This window comes from Dryobates pubescens, chromosome 9 (genome assembly GCF_014839835.1).
Source record: "Dryobates pubescens isolate bDryPub1 chromosome 9, bDryPub1.pri, whole genome shotgun sequence".
Classification (NCBI taxonomy): Eukaryota; Metazoa; Chordata; class Aves; order Piciformes; family Picidae; genus Dryobates; species Dryobates pubescens.
The window spans coordinates 33,295,576-33,319,176 of NC_071620.1; the positions used below are offsets into that span (position 1 = coordinate 33,295,576).

At 41.9% G+C, this 23,601-nt stretch overlaps 1 protein-coding gene across 1 annotated transcript; it reads right to left on the reverse strand.

The window, feature by feature from the left end:
- Nucleotides 1-6,177: 6,177 nt before the first annotated feature.
- On the reverse strand, nt 6,178-23,329 carry MCUR1 (mitochondrial calcium uniporter regulator 1). The gene is made up of 9 exons (XM_054164353.1): nt 23,028-23,329; nt 22,164-22,274; nt 20,114-20,217; nt 17,829-17,930; nt 16,151-16,192; nt 13,803-13,874; nt 10,151-10,204; nt 8,967-9,081; nt 6,178-7,181 (listed from the first exon to the last, which is right to left on the reverse strand). The coding sequence occupies exons 1-9, from the start codon at nt 23,317-23,319 to the stop codon at nt 7,126-7,128; spliced, it is 948 nt and encodes a 315-aa protein (XP_054020328.1). The 5' UTR covers nt 23,320-23,329; the 3' UTR covers nt 6,178-7,125.
- Nucleotides 23,330-23,601: the final 272 nt, after the last annotated feature.

Consider the following 23,601-nt stretch of genomic DNA (forward strand, 5'->3'; position numbering starts at 1 on the left):
GTTGCTCTCTGTGCCAGGGAGGGATATGACTGTGTGATGCATGGTGATGAACAGCAAGATGATTGTGCCCAGTCAATGTGGGTGTGTTAAGGGCAAGTGTTGACTTCTATGACCTTCCTGGTGAATGATGGAAAGGCTGTTGATGTTATTTACCTTGACTTTAGTAATGCCTGCAACACAGTTTCCCATAGCATCCTCCTGGAGAAACTGACTGCTCATGGCTTGGATAGGCACATGCTTTGATGGGTAAATAACTGGCTGGATGGTCAGCCCCAAAGAATTGTGGTGAATGGAGTTAAATCCAGTTGGGTGTCAGTCACAAGTAATCCCCAGGGCTCAGTACTGGGCCCAATTCTGTTTAAAACACTTACCAATTATTTGGATGAGGGGATGGAGTGCAGCCTCAGTATGCAAGCAACCCTGAGCTGGGATGGTATTTCAATCTGCTGGAGGGCAGAGAGGCTCTGCAAAGAGATCTGGACAGACTGGATAGATGGGCTGAGGCAAATGGTATGAAATTCAACAAGGTCAAGTGTCAAGTGATGCACTTAAGCCACAGCAATCCCATGCAGTGCTACAGGCTTGGGGAAGAGTGGCTGCAGAGCTGCTCAGCAGAGGACCTGGGGGTTTGAACTGATGACTGGCTGAATATGAGCCAGCAAGAGTGCTCAGGTGGCCAAGAAGGCAAATGTCATCCTGGCTTGTATCAGAAATAGTGTGGGCAGCAGATCTAGGGGTGTGATTGTCCCCCTCTACTCAGCACTGGTGAGGCCAAACCTGAAATATTATGTTCAGTTTTGGGCCTCTCACTACAAGAAGGACACTGAGGTACTGGAGCATGTCCAAAGAAGAGCAACTAAGCTGGTAAAGGGCCTTGAACACAAATCCTATGAGGCATGGCTGAAGGAACTAAGATCAGAAAAGAAGGCTGACCGGAGGCTGGAGCGAGGTGGGTGTTGGCCTCTCCTCACGTGCAACAAGTGAAAGGACAAAGAGGAAAGGGCCTCAAGTTGTGCCAGTGGAGGTTCTGGTTGCATGTTAGGAAAAATTTCTTCACAGAAAGGGTTATCAAGCATTGGAATGAGCTGCCCAGGGAGGTGGTAGAGTTACCATCCCTGAAAGTGTTTCAAAGACACGTGAATGTGTTGCTTAGGGATGTGGTTTAGTGGTAGTAGCTTAGCAGTAGTGATGGAATTGTAAGCTCTAGGCGATCAGTTGGATTTGATGATCTCAAAGGTCTCCTCCAGCCTCAACAGTTCTATGATTTAACAGTAACAAAATACTTGAAGCAAATGATTTAGCTAACACATAACTGTAAAAAGGAGACAGGACCCTCATGGATTTTTACTGAAAACAAGAGGCAAAGCAAGACAGACAAGCATTTAAATTCAGCATACACCCACTAATGTGTTACAAGTAAATACAGTTGTTATGATCTCTGCATCTTGATTTGTTCTGCAAAACACAAAGCAGCTTTCAGAGCAACTTTGGTTTTCCAGAATATGGAAAGATTCTCATTCTCAGTCAGAAAACTGGAAAGTATTTCTGAACATTTAGAATTCCTACTGATCCAAACTAGGAAGAGCATACAGCACAATACAGCAAGTCTTACAGAATCAAGTTTTGGAGAATCACCAACTTAGGTCTCCCATTTATGAATGCAGTGCTCATATCACACTCAATTCTTGCTTTCAAAACATATTTAACAGTACAGCCTGATGCATTTACTTATCAACTGTACTGGAGTTTCAGTCTCTCTTTGAAGGGAAAGCTCTGTTTGGAAAGCTATGGATATATGTTCTACCTTTTTGGAATACCAATAAATATACATGGTACACATGATGAGACATTGTTAGAAAGATTGCTAAAATGATTTTTAAATTCAGAAGAGGTCAGAGTTTGCTTCTACTCACACAGGATTAACAGAGCAGAGGCTGGTTAGACTTCTTTTGATGCAGCCCAGGATACAGTTTGCCTTCAGGGCTGCAAGTGCACATTGCTGGCTCATGTTGAGTTTTTCAACAGACACCTCAAAGTCCTTCTCCTTGAGACTGTTCTCAAGCCATTCTCTGCCCAGCCTATATTTGTGCTTGGGATTGCCCTGACCCAGGTGCAGGACCTTGCACTTGGCCTTACTGAATTTCATGAGTGTCATGAGTTGAGCTGAATCTGCTGCTGAATATTCAATACTATGTTGCCATAATGCTGACTTCAAAATGAAAGTGCTGGCTGGAGCAAAGTTTCATGGGGCTTGAAGTTCAGATGGTAACATGAGAGGCTTCCTGTTCCAGCTGCTGCTTCCAGTTTCTGGGTTTGCAGTGCTGGTCTTTTCCACTCTGCTGGCTGCTGTGTGCTTGGGTGGGGGGAACTGTTTTATCACTGGCTTCTGCTTCTATTGCTTCTGCTAAGGTAACTGTATAGTGTATGATCTCAGTAAACTCTTGATCTCAACCCAGAAGTCCTTTTTTTAGTGTTACTTTCCCTCCCATATGTGTGAGGAGAGTGGGGTTTGTGAGGGTGGGCTGTGGCAACCCAGGACAATGAGGTTGGCATAGGCCCATCTCACAACCCTGTCCAGGTCTCCCTGGATGGTATCCCTTCCCTTCAGTGTGTCAGCTGGACCACACAGTCTGCAAACTTACTGAGGGTGCTCTCAATTCCACTGTGCATATAACTGAAAAAGATGCTAAATGGCACTGGCCTCAGTGCTGACCCCTGAGGGATGCCATTCACCACTGGTCTCCCTTTTGACATTGACAGCAACTCTCCGAGTGTGACCATCCAGCCAATTCCCTATCCACGGAATGGTCCATCCCTCAAGTTCATGTTTTTCCAATTTGGTGACCAGGATGTCATGTGGGACAGTGTCACATGCTTTACAGGAGATGACACCAGTTGTATTTCCCTTCAGGAAGGATCTGCTCCATGATCTTGCCAGAGACAGGCCTATAATTTCCAGGGTCTTCCTTTTTCACCTTTTGAAAGATGGGAGTTATGTTTCCCCCTTTCCAGTCAGCAGTAACTTCACCAGATTGCCATGACCCTTCAAATATGATAGATAGCAGCTTGGCAACTTCATCCACCATTTTCCTCAAAATCTGAGTGTGGATGTCACCAGGCCCTGCAGACTCGTGTACCTTCAGGTTCCTTAGATGGTCTTGAAACTGATTGTAGCTTATAGTGAACAGATCTTCCTTTCTTCAGTCCGTACCCTTGCCTTCTAGAGCTTGGGTGGTGTGGCTACAGCCCTTGCCAGTGAGGACTGAGGCAAAGTAGTCACTAAGTACCTCAGCCTTCTCTGTATCCCTCATGACCAGTCTCCATTTTGGTTCTGGAGAGGCCCCACATCTTCTCTAGCCTTCGTTTTGCTCTTGATGTACCTGAGGAAATTCTTGTCCCCTTCCACATCCCTAACCAAATTTGATACTATCTGTGCTTTGCTTTACTAACCTGCTCCCTAGCTGCTCAGACAACTTCTTTGTAAACCTTCCATGTGATCTGTTCTTGTTTCCACTCCCTATAGACTCATTTTGTGCCCAGTCCAGGATCACCTTACTCATCCATGATGGTCTCCTGCCATTCTTGCCTGCCTTTTTTCTTGGGATGCACTGTTCCTGGGTTTGGAGGAGAGGGTTCTTGAGTATTAATCAGCTTTCTTTGGCTTCTCTTCCCTCCAGGGCCTTATCCCATGACACCCTGCCAAGTGGATCCCTGAAAAGGATGAAGCCTGGTCTCTTGAAGTCCAGTGAGTTTGCTTCACACCCTCTTTAATGATCAGAGGAACTTAAACTCTGTCATTTCATGCTCGCTGTAGTCCAGGCTGCCCTTGAGATTCACATCACTCACCAGCCCCTCCTGTTGGTGAGGACAAAGTCCAGCACAGCACCTTTTCTTGTGGGTTCCATTATTGCTTGAAGGAGGGAGTTGTTATCAATGCACTCCAGGACATCTCTTAGATTGCTGGTGCCCTGCTGTGTTGCCCTTTGGATGGTTAGCAGCGTGGTTGAAATCTCCCATGAGGACCAAGGCTTGTGAATGTGAAGCTGCTCCTATCTGTTTACAGAAGGCCTCATCCACCTGATCTTCCTGTTCAGGTAGCCTTAAGCAGACTTCCACTATGACATCTCTTTCCCTTGCCTTCCCTTTAACACTTGCCCCTAAGCTGTCAGCTCTTCATCTAGCCCCAGGTAGAGCTCCACAGACTCCAGTCAGTCCTTGGTGTAGAGGGCAACACCTTTTCCCCTTCTCCCCTGTTTTTCCCAAAGAGCTTGTAACTATCAATTCCTATGCTCCAGTTGTGAAAGCCATCCCACCCCTCTCAGTGATGCCTATGACATCGTAGCTGTGCAGCCACATGCACATCTGTAGCTCTTCTTGCTTATTCTCCATGCATTAGTGTAGAGGCATTCAAGTTGGGTCTCCACTGAAGTTGATAGTACTGATTAAAGTTGCCTTATCCTGCTCTCTTCCCATCCTGTGGTCCAACTCCAAGCCCAGGGTGCCTATTAGTGTCATTGGTGCTGATGTGGGACAGCTGGAGGATCCCTTGCCCCAGCAATCCTAGTTTAAAGCCCTCCTCACTAGCTTGGAAAGCTAGTAGCCAAAGATGTTCTTCCCCTTCTCTGAAAGATATAGTCCATCAGCCCCCAGACCACCAAATTTCTCAAAGCAAGCCCCATGATGACACCACTCTCTCAACCATTTATTGATTTTTCCCCAATTTAACCAGCCCTTTCAATCCCCTTCTCTTTAACTAGGACTGATGAAAAGACCACCTGTGCTCCCATCTCCTTCACTACCACTCCCAGTCCCTCTTGATGTTCTTTAGATTGCTCACACTTGTGTCACTGCTGTCCATGTTAAACAGCAGCAGTGGATAAATCAGCAGCATGTACAAAGTCTCAACCTCTGTTACACCTTTGATGCAGGCCCCTGGGAAGCAGCACACGTCTCCAGATTGTGGGTCAGGATGGCAAATGGATGCCTCTGTGCCTCTCAGAAGGGAGCTGCCCCCTGCTATCACCTGGTGCTTTTTCCTGGTTTCTGTACTTATTGAACAGGAAGCTCATCTGGCTACTTTACTTGGGTCTGTGGACTTAGGTGCACACTTTTTTTCCTTCTCAGTCTGCAGAACCGCGAGCTGGTTCTGTAGAGCCACCTAAGGCTTTGAGGGAGGTTTCTTCCTCCTGCTAGCTCTTCCCCTTGTCATTTGCCATTCCCCATGCTTGCTGGCTTTACCTATTCAGGGAGAGGTCCATCCCTCAAGTCCGTTTTTTTCCAATTTGGTGACCACAATGTCATGCAGGACAGTATCAAATGCTTTACACAAGTCCAGGTAGATGGCACCAGTCGTTCTTCCCTTAGCCATCACAGAAAGCCACCAAGTTTGGCCACCAAGGACTGGCCCTTGGTGAAGCCATGGTGGTTATCACCCCTCACCCTGTCCTCATTTTTCATCTGTTTTAGCAAAGCCTTCAGGAGGATCTGCTCCATCATCTTGCCAGGCATGGAGATGAGACTGACTTTACCCATTCTTAGCTTAAAAAAACCCAACAAAGCACCAGCAGTGACTTACCTTCAAAGGGAATAAATCCAAATTTAAACATTGCACTTATAATGAAAACTCAGCATAGTCCATGAAATATTCAACATTCTTTATTTCAGGCCAGTATGGTACTGTTACAGGCATCCATTTCTTCCTCTGCACTTGCCTGTGATTCAAAGTTGGCACTTCCAACTACCAAAAATATTAAATGTTTATTACAGTACAGGCACAAAGGAGCCAGACAGCTTTACTTTCACTAAGCAAAGATGGGGTTGATCTCTGACAAAGTTTATTACCACTGCATTGATTGTTCTCTCCTCCTAAGAGCAAGCAAGAAAGGGAAATTTCCCTTAACTGAAGGAACACAGAGGGCAGCTCTGCTACTAAAGCAGTCATTTCATCAGTGGAATCATACAATAGCTTAGGTTGGAAGGGACCCTAGAGATCATCTACTCTAATCTCCCTGCCATAGGAAGAAGGGCACACTGGATGCCTTCCTTCACTGAGTTCAGTTGTACTTCCTGGTTCAGATGGGCTTGCTCAGAACTGGATTAAGCATCCCTGTAGGTCTCCAATAGTGATTATGGCAGTAATGAAGTTCTGTATCTGAAGAGCCAGCAGACTACTTTAATTAAAACAACAAAAACTAGAGAATACTGTGAGCAGTGCAGTTCCCTCACTTAAGATCTTGCTTCACAACCACAATTTAAAAATCTTTCTACAAGCATCAATTCCCTTCCATGAAGAAGGCAGCACCTGAGACACTTTGTATCACTTAACACTACATCAACACAACTAGTGTACTTTACTGCATTTCAAAGCTTCCAGTGACAGTAAAGTTAACAAACAGCATATGGAATGAATGAGAGATACTTACAGGTACCAAAGGCGAGTCAGTCACAAAAATCTCTACAAATGCATTACAAACAAAACTAGCAACAACCACTGCTGTCATTACACAGCGCTCTCCCATGGAACATGACTGACTGGACGGCCATCTGGAAAAGAAGCTGCTAAGTGTAATGTTATAAAGATAGCCAAACAAATATTTAATAACAGTAACTATGAACAAGTGTTAGAGGGAAGTAAGCGTGATTCAGTTAGCACAAATTCTACTTATACAAGAGTGCCTCCAAGCCATAAAATGTGTAGTTTCAGTTTTACATTAATAATCCAGACTTGAGTCCGATACGTGCCACTGATCCCCAGCAAGCATGTCTGAACAGCCAGTGAACATGATTCCCATGATTTCAGATCCTTCTCCACAGCTTTCAGCCCTGTATGAATGGTATGAATGTCAGTCTTCGCCTACATGGTATTTTGTAGCAGCAATGTGTACTGCAGTCCAGAATGGAGAGACACAGCAGAGATGTGTATACCATTCTCTCATCAGAGGTAAGTTTTACAGTCTGCACACTGTGTGTGCAGCTGGTTTCTAGGCACATCTTTGGTTACATTCTTAATACAGTCTGCTTTACAAAAAGAATAAATAAACCAGTCCAGATGCAGTTAAAGTCCAGGCAAATACAGTACTTTTTTTTGGGGGGGCCAGAAATCAGAAAGTAGAAATTGATGTTTTATTATATCCATAAACGATAAAATCCCAGTGCTACAGTAAGGCATGTAAATACTGAACCTGAAAGAAAAACACAAAAAAGGAGGGGAGGGGGAAGAAAATAGAGACATTAAATCATTAGGTTTCCAAACATTTCCTCAAAAAGCTATGTATACATCTTACTACGATGCTAAAAGCATGAACACCACCTCTTCCTTCCCCATGTAAGAAAATAAGGGCTTTAGTTTATAACAATTTCAAGGTGGAGTGGCACAAAAATGACAAGCAAGAAGGAAGGGGGGAAAAAAAGAAGGCAGGGACAGTGGGGAAGTTACCAGAAAGCTGCAAGTAACCCTTAGTTGCTTACCACTCCAAAAAAAGATCACTATGGCAAATTAACAGTTGAAGAACAACATTTGAAGAACAAGTAACAGCATGACTAAAATACAGGCAAGTATTCAGCAAACAAATAAATGAAAGTTACTTTTAGAATTAGGCTTATCAGTATGCAATTAACATCCTCCCTGCCCCAAAATCTATTTAAATAAAATCAACTTTTGATTTCTAGGTAGATACACAGAAGAGGTTTGCCATTGTTTGCAAAAAGAGCTCTTCCAACACAGTGCAAATTATTTTTGGTTTTCCATGCAGAGTTCAACATGATTTTGAGTAAGGACAGTGGGGAGAAGAATTTCCTCTCGTTTCAATAAATTGCCTTTTATTTTCCATAATGGCTCTCTTTAAAGGATATGCCTCAAGTACAGCACTATGAATAGACCTAAGTGATTGTACTTGCGACAAAAATCCATTGTGAACGAATAATCAGAAAAATCTAAGTCAGAAAAGCAATTTTCTGTTGCAAACCTGCTCATTTAATAGCACTGCACACTCAGTAGCAGAATGTCAAAATATTAAAGTTACTTAGGGGCAATACCGTAGGCACACACGCAGAGAGAGTATTTTTCGAAGGCACATGCCTGAAAAATGAGAAATTAAAGAACGTGGTGCTGAACAGTCAGAAAAGCTGAAATGGTCTGTTTTGCATGTGTATCTTCTGGCATTTTCCACATGATCTCCATCAGACAGATAAAGAAATCCCAGGAATGCCTGCAGCAGGCTGTTTTTATAAATTAAGTCAGGCACAGAAGAACTGTTTGGCCCTTCTTAACAGGCAGACTTTCATATTTCTCAGACATTATTATCACAGTATAAAGCAGGGAAAAAAAACCTAAGAAACCACAGCCATCCAAAATAAAGCTGCAAATCATAGGAAACTTTGGGTTAAGTACACAAACCAACCTGCTAATCTTGACTATTTCAAGGTTTGGTTTTGGTGGTGTTTTTTTTTTTATGGGAGCCTTTATGAATACAGTCAGTTGAGAGGCCTTGAGCACAGGCCCTACGGGGAGAGGCTGAGGGAGCTGGGATTGTTTAGCCTGGAGAAAAGGAGGCTCAGAGAAGACCTTATTGCTGTCTACAACTACCTGAAGGGTGGTTGTTGCCAGGAGGGAGTTGGTCTCTTCTCTCAAGCAACCAGCACCAGAACAAGAGGACACAGTCTCAAGCTGTGCCAAGGGAAGTTTAGGCTTGAGGTGAGGAGAAAGTTCTTCATGGAGAGAGTCGTTCACCATTGGAATGAGCTGCTCAGGGAGGTGGTGGAGTCACCATCCCTGCAGGTATTCAAGAGGGGACTGGACGTGGCACTTGGTGCCATGGTTTAGTCATGGGGTCTGTGGTGACAGGTTGGACTTGATGATCTTTGAGGTCTCTTCCAACCTTGGCGATTCTGTGATACTGTGAGTGTTTGCCAAACATTCAATAGTGGTTAGCAGCTTCATGATCAGACCCAACCATCAGATTCCTTACCTGCTAAATACTTAATATTATCAAGTTTGTGCGATTCGAGCATTGTTTTCAGATCTGCAACTTCTGTGTCTATTTTTCTGTCTGTTTGGGTCAGAGCTCGATCTTGTTGTGCATGCTAAAAGCCAAAGCAACAAAATGATGTCATTTGAACAGTTTCTAGTTTATTTAGAAATGTAACCCATCCCTTCAAGCTGTATTTTTGGTTCCTCCTGACGTTGTTTTTCTCTGAATGCAAAACAACATACAAGCTCCTTCCTAGCTGATTATATCCAAGGAACTGAGTGATTTGCTGAACATAAAGTCTCTCTAATTATGTGTTCCTTAACAGGTAATCTACAAAGTTGCTGAACTGGATGCCTTCTTATCTCAATCTAGCAGCATAAACATTAACTTCAATCTGTCGTTTGTCTCACTGAAGGGGGACTATGCAATCATAAGAGTTATTGAGAAGTCTAAGTGCCTCTTATGACAAAAACATACTGGAGCATAAAGATTTATGGATTATTAGAAGAACTGAGAATTGGTCTTCTGAGGTACAAAAACATTTCTCCATCTTGGAAGGAATTCTACCACAAAACAGACAAAAAATCAGAATTTGATTATGACAAAGGCAGGACTTCTGTGAAAAAATGAGATTATCACTCAGACTGAAAGACAGATCCTCTAAACCAAGAACAAAGCTGCTGAGTTGCTGATATTTTCAAATCAGCACCACTGAAGCATTTTGAACCAGACAAAAATTTACTACTGGACAACTTCCTAGGGATAATCCCCTGTCCTACAGAAAGAAAACAAAAGAAGGGGAAGTGCTTGGTAAAAACCTCCTCTAAAATAAAGCCAAATCTATCTAGCAACGTGTTTCAGTCACAGTGAACATGGGGAAAAAGAATTTTACAAACTAACATTAAGAGTACAATTCCATTTAGAGACAACAGCATATGCAGGAAGTTTCAGAACCAAGTGAGCATTGAACAGTTTATATACACATCCACAGTCCAACATACACATGAAAGCCTTTTCTTCTGTAGGCATTTCAGTTACCTGTACTGATATGATACTGTACAGGGAAGTAATAAAGCACAACGACACACTGCACATTAAAGTCCCTAAAGACATGAACCAGTTAAAAATCTGCAACACAAATATAAAAAGTGCTGTGTAGTGATCAGTTGCCAAGTTCTTACCAATTCCACTACTTCTGTCCTCATTTCCAGTAGTTTTCTTTCATTCAGTGAGTACTAGAGAGGAAAAAAAGATAAACATGATATTGTCATTAAACTTTCCCCCTTACGCTTAAAATGCATTCCTTAGTTTCTGAATTCCATAGAACACTGAATCTAGACAAGATGATCATCTGACAGCACATGGGAGACAATATAACAGGGTAATTCCCATCCTTTGGAAAAGTACAATTTAGATACCTCTGAACAGCAAAGTGTAGCAAGTCTGTCAGACACTCATCTTCTGCAAAATCTGTATATATATATACACACACACCTCTCAACAGATCATTGTCAATTAGATGAGGCATAACATGGCCAAGTTTAACAGGGTCCTGCACTTGAGTCAGAACAATCCCAAGCAATGCTACAGGCTTGAGGTAGAGTGGCTGGAAAGGTGCCCAGCAGAAAAGGACCTGGGGGTGCTGCTTGACAGCCAGCTGAAAATGAGCCAACAGTGTGCCCAGGCAGCCAAAGGTAACAATATCCTGGCCTGTATCAGAAATAGTGTGGCCAACAGGAGTAGGGAAGTAATTGTTTCCCCATACTCAGTATGGTTGAGGCCACACCTTGAATACTGTGTTCAGCTTTGGGCCTCTCACTACAACAAGGACATCTGGAGTGCATCCAGAAGAAGGTAACAAAGCTGCTGAAGGGTCTGGAAAACAAGTTTCATTGTGAGCAGCAGCTGAGGGAACTGGAGCTGTTTAGTCTTGAGAAGTAGGAGGGAAGCCCTTATTGCTCCCTACAACTCCCTGAAAGAAGGTTGTACCAAGGTGAAGGTCAGCCCCTTCGCCCTGCTATCAAGTGCTGGAACAAGAGGAAATGGCCTCAAATTGTGTTGGGGAGATTGAGTTTGGATGTTAGGTAAAGTTTCTTTACTGAAAGAGTGGTCAGGCATTAAAATTGTCTGCCCAGGGTGGTGGTGGAGTCACTGGTCCCAGAGGTGTTCAAAACACATGTAGACATGGCAGTTTGAGACATGGTTTAACGGCCATGGCAGTGCTAGAGCGACTGTTGGACTCTATGACCTCAGAGGTCTTTTACACCTGAAACAATTCTATGATTATATGCAAGCAGCTAAAAGAAAGGCTGACAGATTTATCTAAGATTATGAAGGGCAACTCTGGAACTGTTAAGTAATCCATTGAACATAATTAAGACTGAACCATCTACTTTCTTCAGGAAGGGTAGTAAAGTTGTAAAACATCCTATCCAACTCTGCTACCAAAGAACTGTTTAGTCAGCATTGCATGTACTCACTGTTTGTGTTATTCAGAACTGCGTTTCATGATGCATTTGTTCAGTACAGAACATTTGTATCTCAGATTGAATTTGTGGAACATCAGAAATTATGGTTTAAGTTAAATCTGTTGTGGTTCAAGGAAAGTGAAATCTAAATTAAGAAGCATACCTCTAAGGCAGGTTAACTTTGGCTCAAATAGGCATGATTTACCTTGACATCTGTAGTAGTTCCTGCCCCATTACTGAGGAAATTCAGTTATTCATAGACACCTGCTAAGCCATCAGCCTATAGTGCAGAGTACTAAGACCACCAAGTATTCATCTCAAAATCCTGTTACACAGCAATGACCTCATCTGTTGATATTCCCAAGTGGAAACTTGCCTTTATTTTTGCTGCACTTTGGAATCTTATTCCACTTAAAAATTAAACGCATATTAGTCTACATAAAGCCCCAGCATTGAGAAACTCTTTGAGCACCTAGAACTATATTTGGACTTTTGACTGATCTAAAGATGGAGCTAAGAGATAGCAGGCTGCTACAAATGTATAAAATGGAATAAGGAAGACAAGTAACACCATGTGTGGAATCACTGAAACAGTCACTGGATTCTGAAGAAGGGGGAGATTGAAAAAAGAAATTCAGACATTTTACAGAATTATACATTTCTGAAAGTGGTAAAACGACAGAATATTTACTAAAGAGTCTAAATATGTTTGAGGTGAAATTTCACACAAGAATTTGACCTCAGATTAGTAAACTGATCAGCAATATCAAAAGAACCATGTCACTGAAAATAAGTAATTTTGAAATCCCTCATCTGTTTTCCTTTAAATAGGTGCCATTAGCCAAATACACATTTTCTGGTTACATTCTACTCTACAAGCTTCTTTTGTTTGCGTTTGTTAAAGCTTTCCTTGGTGGCTAGAACTCTTGTCAAACCCAAGGATTTTCAACTTAGGTTTAAGACAGTAGAATACCACCTTTATACTGCAAGGCATCATCACACCTCTGTAATAACACTACTACACAGAGAAAAGGAGGAAAGCAAATGTAACAGGGAGATTTCCCAAAGGCCTGCATTTTTCACAAGGCAAAGAAAATTCAGTTTTGTCAGACGCATCTTGACATTTTTAACAGCAACCTTACAGGCACTGTGATACATGAACACACGAATATAGATGGAATTTTGTACCAGGCTTTCACCTATCACTGCAGGTATCAGTCATAGCATAGATGTGCATTCAGCAATACAGGAGACTCCAAGAAATTTAAAGTGAAATCAGCTCATTAAGACACAGCATTTAGAGTTTCCTACATGAATTTGCAAGAAAATTTGCCTGATTTATCACTCATTAAGTGATTTTAAATAGATTTCATACATCCAAAGCATTGCAAGGCTTATGATCTACAGTCAATACACTAGCCATCTTTTAAAACATTAACATGAAGTACTAAGCCTTAAACAAGGATTCTACTTAACAAATGATACCTGATTCAACCATCTATCACAATGTAAGAGTCTGCTAGTCATTACACTGAATGACTGACACTCCTTTTTCCTAAACATGGGAAAAACTTCCAAGGAGTACACAGAAGAATAATTGTATATACTTCCACAGTTCTTATTGCCTAATTGGAGGCATTACATCATTACATGCCTGTGAAAAATGACTGAATGAGAAAAGGAAATAGAAAAATGTCATTATAAGATCTTCTAACCTAGAATATGCAATTTCTTTGAGATGCTAAGAGCTATTAAGAAAATACCTATGGGAGCAGAGCTCTGTTTAAGGTGCTACACATAATGCAAAACTGTAACCTTCTAATTCTTCATCTGTATTATTTTACTATTACATCAGTTCTGCCAGATATTGCAAAGCTTAAAACCATCTGAGCCAGCAGCAGTTAAAAATTAAAAAAGATAAAAATAAAAGATAAAAATAAATCACAACAACAATTTTCACACTTAAGTATTTTCTGGCAAACTAGCTACCCTATAAATTCTCCACCTATAGTGAGATGAAACATTTCAGCAATGGTAAATGTAATCCAAGTGTAAACTTAAGTGTGAACATTGAGAAAGAATAGTAAGACAGAAAATCTCTAGGCAGATAGGCAGCACATTTAGATTAAGTATCTAATATATTTATGTGTTAATTCTGATATTAAAACAGTATCAGAATAGACAAACAAAATCAAACAGGACACCTTATACTATAGCAGCGTAAGGACAAGTTGCATTAATACTATCTTAAAGCTGGAATATACTATAAATTAGTACGGAAATGCTCTTTGGGTAAGATTCTTTTACCCAAATCTGGAGATTCCTCTGTTGTGAGGGATTTCAGAAGAAAGCAATTAAAACTTACCAGTTCTTTTACTCTGCTCTTCTCTAGGTTTAAGTTTAACTTGTTATCTGCACGAACTTTGGTAATTTCATCCTAATGGGGAAAAATTGATAAAAGCAGCAAGCAAGATTTACCATTTAATCACAAGCATGTTAGGAATCAAGATTCTCTCCAACTAATACACAATTTTCCAAAGTAAAAGTATTACTATTCTTCCCCCAGGAAATACTCGTGTTCCAGTAGTATGAACTGGATCTCAGAAGGAAAAATGAGCAATTACTTTTAAAACCAGTACACTGAGAACTGCACTTCATGGAGAGCACACCCTTCCATAAACGCTGGGGAATGTTTCACATATTTCATACTTCTGAATTCTATAGATATCCACACCTAGGTACACCTGTAAGTTGGCCTTCCTCCATAAAGCAACCTTGATGCTGAAAATAACTTCAAAATCAGTTTCTAACCTTTCAAAATAGAATACCTGTCTCTAAAGACCACATCGAGAGCTTTCATAAAAAGCCACAGGCATTTCAGGAACAGTAAAGCATTCATTTTATTTTTAAACATCTAACTTTAAGCTATCAGAAATTGGAAACTTGCATTTTAGTTCATCAATAGCTGTAAGTGATTCCTGCATTTCTCAGTGACAGCTGCCATTTTAATGCAACCTCCTGGCAGGAATTCCAGCCAGCTGACAGTTTGTCATGCGGCAAACTGCTGATCAGCTGAATGTGTGGGAAGAGCAAAAGACTGCTGATGTTCTGGGAGATTCTGCTATTAAAACCAAGTAAGCATCTCTCAAGTAGGCCAATGTCAGCTAGTTAAGAGTTCATTAAATTAGAATGAACAATAATTAGACTCAATTTCTACATCTGAATTGTTGAACTTCACTGGTTTATAACTAGATGTCATCACAGTATGATACATTACAGCTTAATGAATCAAAACCTAGAAATAAATTTTTCTTACTATTCTACATCACTTCTTTTTGTCTTTTAGAGGAACAAGTATCAGCAGACATAAAATAACTTGTCCTTGTGAGAACTACATTTACAGTTAAAAGTTCAATTTAAAGACCTTTAGCTTTCAAGGAAAGATGATTTGGATCCTTGATATTCCAGCAGTGGATTAAAAAAAGGTGTTAGGATTCAAAAATTAGATGCTGAACTAATTTTAAAAGCATTTCCCAAAAACCCAGATGCATTAAGCACTTCATAACATAGTATGAAACACACAGCACAATCCTTGAAAAATTTGTATTCTCATTTTGGAGACTGCAAAAAGAAATTGAAGAAAGGAATGGCAAGGAGGCACTAGGCTGAGTTTATCATATTGTCGACTACCTCAAAGTCCAGTAGTCTGATAGGTTCTAGGGAAAAGAAGAGTGCTTCATCCTTCTAGCTAAGAAGGACATCTCAGGAAACAAACACAGCAGTTCTCAAGTCAGAAGACTTGATTCCAATCTTCATCACTCTTGCACAAACATCTGACATAAAGGCTGCTTATGATTCCACACCCATTGGAATAACAGATTGTAAGAGGTTTCTGATGGTAGAAAGGTGTTTGGTTTGCTACTCAAGACAGGCAAACCATGAACAGAAACACAGCACTGATGCTTAAACCTGGTAAGAATTTGTATCATAATTAACAGATTAAGTTTTCTACAAAGTCTGGTTTTGTGCAGTAGTCCTTTACTTCCAAACAAATGGGACCAAACATAAATGGTCCCAAACTCACTGACCTGAAGAAGCCATTCAGAAGCTATTTTAAATTCTGGACTGTTAACAGATGAATCTTCAGGGGGGGAAAAAAAAAAAACCAACCACACAAAAACACCACAACAAAAAACCCCCAGAAAACCCCAAACAAAACCCAAAATGAAAAAAAAACAACACACCAAACAAAACCAAAACCCAAACAAATCAAAACAAGCAAAACCAGCCAAATAAAGAATCTAAACAAAAAAAAACCCCAAACCCAGCTCAAGTAGTGAGTGGTATTATTTTAAAATTAAGTTGCATATTTACATGTAACAAGTAGCTCTTAGAGCAAAACTTCACTCAGGCTTAACTGTGACATGGCAGCCACTTTCTGAATCTGAATTATCAAAGACATATTAAGTGCAAAAAACGTCAATTCATTTTTATTTCACCTCTTGCACCATTCCCAGTTCTCTGCTGCCACAAATGAAGCAGGCATGAAGTTGCCTTTGCTGCAGCCCACAGTGCACCACCAGCTGCTATTTCAGTATCCTATATATTACATCAATTAAGCACAGCTTTAAAAATAAAATCCAGAAAACTTTTTATATCCCAAGCAAACTATCCAGGTGTTAATTCTTAATTATAATAGCAGGGTAATCTTACCATAACTTGCTTCTTTATCTGCTGCAGTTCAAGTTTTATTTTCTGAAAGAGTGGAAAAAAAAAAATTGTACATTTTGTCACTGGATATAACCCCACATCATCTAGAAACACTAATGAATTTGCACAATCAGCAACAATGACCACTATCCATGCTGTGAAAAACAGGCAAAGCAAGAATGCTTTAACTGTGTCAGTACATGTGTATACAGATGCATGTTTGGCAAAAGCTAGCAATGTTTCACTGCAGGAAAGGTGTGCAAATGCACAAGATGTCGCCTGCCTTAAGTGATCCTGCATTGCAGGGGAATTGGACTCAATCTCTGGAAGTCTCTTCCAACCCTTAGCATTCTATGATCATGTTATTAACAAGAGTAAACCTTGCAGGCCAAAAGAAGTTGTTATTTCTCCATGTTCATTATCTATGAGCCTGCACTGGAAGCGCTGTGTCCAGCTTTAGACTCCCTGAAGAAAAATGTTGTCATACTAGAGCCAGTCCAGTGGAAGGCCAAGATGGTGAGGGCTGGAGCACATTATGTTGGAGGTAAGGAGAGAGAGATGGGTTTGCTGTGCTCTAAGAATAGAGGTTAAATGGGAATCATACTGCAGTCTGCACCTCTGTAGTATTCTCTAGAGGTCCTTTCTAAACCAAGTTATTCTATTACTTTTTCCTCTTTCAAAGTATATATGAAATAGGTACAGCTGTAACATTAACTGTCTCTGGAAATAATCCCCTTCAATCCCCTGCAGGTTGCTCAGGGCTGTGTCCAGTTGGGTTTACTGTCTCTCCAGGAGAGTGAATCTACGTGATCTCTGAGGATCCTCTTCCAGTCTTCTACCACTCTTACATCAGAAAGGGTTTTCTTATGCTCAAACAATTTCTTGCATTTTGATTTGTGCTAATTGCCTACTGTTCTGTCATTGGGCAACAGCAGAAAGAGCCTGTGTTGCCTTTATACTGCCTTCAATACTTTTGTATGTTAATTACATGCCCTCTGAGCCTTCTCTTCTCCAGGCTGAACAGTTTCAGCTCTCACAGTCTTTCCTCATGTGTCAGATACTCCAGACCCTACTGATCTTTCTCCATGTTTGCTGGACTCTGCCCAGCACATCCGTATCTTCCTTGCACTGGAGAGCCCAGAACTGAACTCGGCACTCCAGATGAAGTCTCACCAATGCCAGTCAGAGGGAAGAATCACCTCCCTTGACCTACTGGCAGCTCTCCAATCACAGCCCAGGGGACTACTGGCCATCTTTGCCACTGGCTCATGGTCAACTTTGTGTCCAACAGGACCCCCAGGGCCTCTTCTGCAATGCTGCTTTTCATCTGGTCCTTCCCAGCCTGCCCTGGTGCATGGGGTAATTCCTCCACTTAGACAGTATCTGACATTTCCATTTGTTCAACTTCATGAAATTCCTATCAGCCCATTTCCCCAGCTTGCTGATTGTCCTTCTGAATGGCAGCACAACTCCCTGATGTATCAGCCACTTCTCCCAGTCATGTATCATCTGCAGACTGGCTGGGGAAAACCTCTGCCCCAACAACAAGGTCATTAATGAAGGAGTTAAAGCATACTAGCCCCAGAGACAATCCCTTGGGTAGAAGATGTTCTTTCACACCACTAGGAAAAAATATTGAAGTGCTAGAAAAGTACTTTCCAAGATAGTGATTTTTTTTTACCTCATTTTCTGAACGAAGTGCTGAAAATTCACTTTTTTCCAAAATGATCATGTCCTTTTTCACACCACCAATATGGGACATTACTTGCTGAAGTGCAATTTCCTTCAAAAGAAAGAAGAAAAACCCTCAGAGCATATCATAACTCTAATGTTTTTTCTTCTCTGTGCCTACAAATGTGTTCTTCTAGTACTCTGAAATTTGTGATTTAGCCAACTTTAGATTGATTCCAGAAAGTAAGGTAAACTGACAGCGACAAAAGCAAGTTAGGCTCAAAAGTTGGTAATACTTGACAAAATCAGAATAATTCAATTAATAGCCTAGGAAGGAGCTTCTTCCAAGTCTTCTTAAGGTAGGCAAGGCATGAGGAAGAGAAGATCTGTCTGTGAGCTAAATAAGGAAAGCTGGCTCTCAGACCAGTCATACCTCCTTTTTAACCTCCCCTGCAAGGGGGCTCATTCTGCTTTGCTACCCAGAATCATGCACTACACTTACACTTCTAATTACTTTTCTCACTCTGTTACACTGAGCTGAGAACACTAATAAGAATCCTCTGCAAATTTCAAGGATGTGCAAGTCTACAGACATTGTTCTAGATCCTACACTATCCACACACACAAACAGGGATTGCCTTTTCTCTGAAGATCTCTCTCTAGTAGTCTCTTGCCTTTGATTCTGGACTGAGAGCCCTACAAATCCGACAGGGCACTCCATTTTCAACAGGAAATGCTATTCTAATTTGTAGTGCTGTACCTCTAAGAAGTACCTGAAGATGCCTTACCATTTAATTCATCACAAAACAAAGGAAAATGTGTTTACTTCCATTTGGAAAAGCTGGGTGTAGGATGTTGAGATTGCTTATTGTAGACTGCTTACTATAAAACACAATTAACCATGGGAAAACAGTCCCTAAACACTGCATTCCCTGACTGACCATGGAAAAACATCAGCATAGAAGGAAGCACTCCCTCATTTGCTTCGCCTAGAATCTAAAACCTAGGAAGGATGGGCTGCAACCTTTCTAGATGGCAGGTAGTGCAAAATCCAGGTACTACACTACTTAATGAGATGCCATACTGCCAAGACTATTATAATTCAAAGACAACAACAGCAGCTGTTTTCTCATGTTCTAAGACAACAGCCTGTTTACTACAAAGTAAGTTAAAGCTTGTTTTCAGAAGGTAACTTGGGGCTGTGAATCCCAACCTCACAGCGCAACCCAGGAGGTTGTAATTCAGCTATGCTTCTTGTCAAGGGTTGTCTATTTGACCAGCTTATACGCCAGGGAATTCCAGCACACCAGAGACTGTGAATCCTATTCAAAGATACTTAAATCCTACATGCAGTGAATCATGCTTTACTCATAATTTCAGTTTTATTTCTGGACCTACATACCTAAATGAGCAATGTGACAACATTGAATGCTGTCACGTCCAAGTCCTTACACAGCTCTACCCTTGTATGACCTGACAAAGGGCCTTCCCCCTAAAAACAATTCACAGGCAGGATGAGAACTGGCCTTGCCCTCAGACAATTATCTGTTAGAATAACCACTCCCTCTTAAGTCAAAACTAAAGAGTTCAGTTGTACACAGTTTTGTTGCAGCCAGGAAGGATCTCTGTACTCAGCATTATCAAGCTGCTTCCAGTCAAGTCTTCTTCACTTCCTCCCACTAAAGTACCCATGCTGCATAAGTTTAGAGAATACCATGAACAATGTATGCATCAAAGAAACAGAAGATTCCAGTATTAGCATCCAAATTGTATCTTATCAGTGTATAAAACTATACTAACTATGCACCACAAAAACCATATAAAAATTCAGTTCAATTCTAATACAAATGTCCTTGTGACATAAATAAGGTGGTGGTATAGCAGGTTGGTAAACAACTGACAGAATCTGTACTTCCTTGTTACAAGTCTACAAAAGACTGTATGTAGGAGCTGTAACTATTCAAATCCATGCACTGACACAGAGATGAGAGGTATTCAAAGTCTTCTCAAGTAATCCTATTTCATGATACAATAAGGCTGAAATTAAAAAACTGACTGTGGTTGGTGTTCCAACTCACAGTCTAAGGACTCAAGGTGTCAAAGGTCTACTATGCCACTTTGGTATTTCATAAACTCAAGGCAAAATTTGCTAGGAAAAAAAAAGATACACAGGGATGTTTGTTCTTCACCTTTGAGGTTTTAAAATAGCATTTAACAGTAACAGCAACATACATTTCATCAGCAGCCATACTATGTTTTGATTTACTTTAACCCCACCATTGTCTCTGGCCTAACCTGCTGTACTTTGGTGACCATGTCCTTGTAAACCATATCCAGGTTGTTGTCCATAATTTTCACCAACGCAGACACAATGACCTCCGATTGCTGAGTAGTGAACCCTAAGCAAAACAAAATGCAAGAACATTCAGAGAGACCTTAATCTAGACAGTTTACAGAAATGTCATTTGCTAATAGTTAAAACAAGTCATCAGTTGTGAAAAAAAAACAATGTATTTGCCTTGATCCGGCACTAATAAGAGAACACAACTAGTCTGTACATCTGTTGTCACAGGATGTTAGGGGCTGGAAGGGACCTCTGGAGATCAAGTCCAATCCCCCTACCAGAGCACACAGGACCATATAATCTAGCACAGGTCACACAGCAAAGCATCCAGACAGGTCTTGAAAGTCTCCACAGAAGGAGACTCCACCACCTCTCTGGGGAGCCTATTCCAGTGTTCCATGTCCCTTACAAGTAAAGGGGTTTTTCCTTGTGTTGGGGTGGAACTTCCTGTGCTGTAGTTTACATTCATTGCCCCTTGTCCCATCACAAGGCACAACTGAGAAGAGACTGCCTCTTCCTTCTTGACACCCAGCCCTCACATATTTATACACATTTGTTATATCCCCTTTTAGTTTTCTCATCTCCAGACTAAACAGCCCCAGATCTTTCAGCCTCTCTTCATAAGGCAGTGCTCCAGTTCCTTCATCATCCCTGTAGCCCCCTGTTAGACTCTCAAGTAGCTCCCTGTCCCTCTTGAAGTGGGGAGCTCAGAACTGGATTACATATGTGACACTGTATAGCTGCTGCTGTAGTAAAACACTACTGACGCATTAATAGGATAAAAGCCGGAAACTTACAGAAGTATTATGGATTGTCACCTCTCACACGTGGCTATTTCTTGAGCAACAATTCCCCTGAAAAGCACACACCTACTTGCAGTATACTCCACATTTTCTGTACCACTGAACATGCACAAAACTCCACAACTGAATAGAGTTCACCGCTCTGATTTTAGGCTTATCAACCTTTGAGCGCTTACTGGAAACCTTTTAAACTGAATATATTGGGGACTATTGCAAAACATTGTCCCCAGAAATACTCTAAACTTCACCACTTTCAAAATGTGGGAATAAAAGTGTCATGAACATGATTTCATAACTATGAAAAGAACCACCTGCAAGAGCACGATTGCTTCTAACAAGCAGTCAAGTGTCAGAAAGCACGTATGGGGGCTGAGAGCGAGTTGCTTTCAATAGCTGAACTGGTTTGCCACCACCAAAAAGAAGAGGTACTCCATCTCTCCTTTATCCCTTCTGCCAACGCTTCATACGTGTCCTGATGCTCATGCAACTGCTGGTTGCATTATTTTGGTGTCTCAGCACACTGATCATGCAAAAGAGAGGGAGTTTTCTGAGTATTAGGTTACCATGTGGAAAGAGATGAAAGCACCTGGAAAAGGGCTGACACCTCACAGCTTCCAGGATGGAGGGCTGTTAGAAGTTGATTTGGCTGTACTGATCTTCACCTTAAGGTACCTTCCCAACCTCAGCAACACTAGCATGAATTCAAAATAATTTATTCCTTCATCTATGTTTTAGTATAAGAGCAGCAATATTTCATACAGTGCTCTGCAATATTTTATACAGTGCTTTACCCTGAAAGCTGTGTTTTACACAGCAGACCACACTCAGTTCCATAACCTGCTGCTGCATATTCAAGATGCTATATACTATTAATGTAGGGATCCAATCAACAAATTTGAAACCACTACCTTGAAAACTCTTACTCTCGATTCTTAAAATGTAATTTCTCCTTAGCATTTTTCATTACCAGTAGGATAACAAGTTATTCCAATAAGCTCACTCTTGTTTTGGAAGCAGAAAAAGCCCACATTTTAGCCAGTATTGAAAAAAAATATATAATAAACAAATAAAACTGAAGCTGTAACATCACATGTGAAGGAGAAGCAGGCATCAAACTTTGTAAACCAAAACCAAACCCCAAACAAAAGTCACTCATGAGATTACATTAAAACATAGCTACTGATTTCTAGCAAATTACCATTTTCTTCCAAGAGGCAGACTAGTGCATGAGTGTCAAAAAAAAGCCTCCTATTTCCCAGTAAGGAAATACTCCCTTTGCTTTGCAAAGATGGTGCAGAGACGCTTACATCTGAAAAAAGATAAAACATTAGTTATTTTTAAGAAAGAACATTTAAACAACATGCTTGCTTTTCCAGGGTTTTCCATACTACCCCAAATATCTTTCACTTATGAGGAATGTGATTATCGCAGCTTGCATGAAACTGAAAACATATCCAAATGACAAGCATTATGTGCAAGAGCTTGAAAACAACACACTACTGCTGCACTTCAGAGGTGCTCTCCAAGAACATCACATCTTAGATAAACCCTACCAATTGTCAAAGGCTTTAGATTGTTCCTTGACCATTACCAGCATAATCAGCGGAAGCTGTGAGTAAGTCTCTTTTCACCTTTTGTTAAAGAACCAAACCTTCACTGGTTGCCATTTAGACACAAAGCAGTCGCTCACAATCTGCCATTTACTGTTTGAAATATTATTTTTTAATATTTTCAACGCTGAGTGCAGATCTAGGGGTAGTTTCCACTTGGACATTGGAATGAACTAGCTGACAGAACGCAAGATGGAATATGACTTGTCAGAACTCTTTGCCCTCAGAAACACTGTATTTTAAAATAACTGGACAGAAAACACAGCTATGCTCTAGCTGTCATAATCATCTGTAAAGCATAAAAAAAATTTAGTCTTCGGGGGAGAGAACACTCAGCCCTGAGTTAGCCTTATGGACATTCCCACTGCAGCCCGCGCAGCTCCCTGGCTCCGGGGTCAGGCGAGGTAACACTCTCCCTCTCCCTCCCCCTCCCCCCCCGTCCCTGCTCTCACCCCGCTCCCCGCTGCGGTGGCGGCGGCAGCAGCTGTGCCCGCAGGTCCCGCCAACACGCCTGCCCCATCCCGCGCTGCCGCTAACGGCCGTAACGACTGCCCGCGAGCCCGGCGGACCGGCGAGGCCCTGCCAGTCGCCCAGGCAGCGGCGCACCGGCGAAGGGGGCACGCTGCGGTCACGTGGAGCGGCGGCTGACGGGAGGGCGCCGTCTGCGCCGCGCGGCCGCAACAGCAGCAGCACCCGCCTCCCACCGCTCACAGCCGAGGCCGCGGCCGCCTGGCCCCTGGCCATGCCACCCGGTCCCGCCGATGAAATGGGGGTGGGGGGGTGGAGGGGGGAAGGAAGGGAACCGCTGCTGCTGTCGCCGGTGCCGCTACTACCACTGGAATGCCATCCCTGAGCACACGCCACCCTAGCGTCCTTCTTCCGCTACTGGGGCGCCTCACTTCCGCCTCCGCCACGTGACAATAGCCGCGAGCCGCGGCCGTTGATTTTATGGCTCACGGTGAGGGAAGCAGCGCGGGCGGGTCGGTCACCTGATAGTGAGGGCAAGGCAGTCCCGGTGGGGGCAGA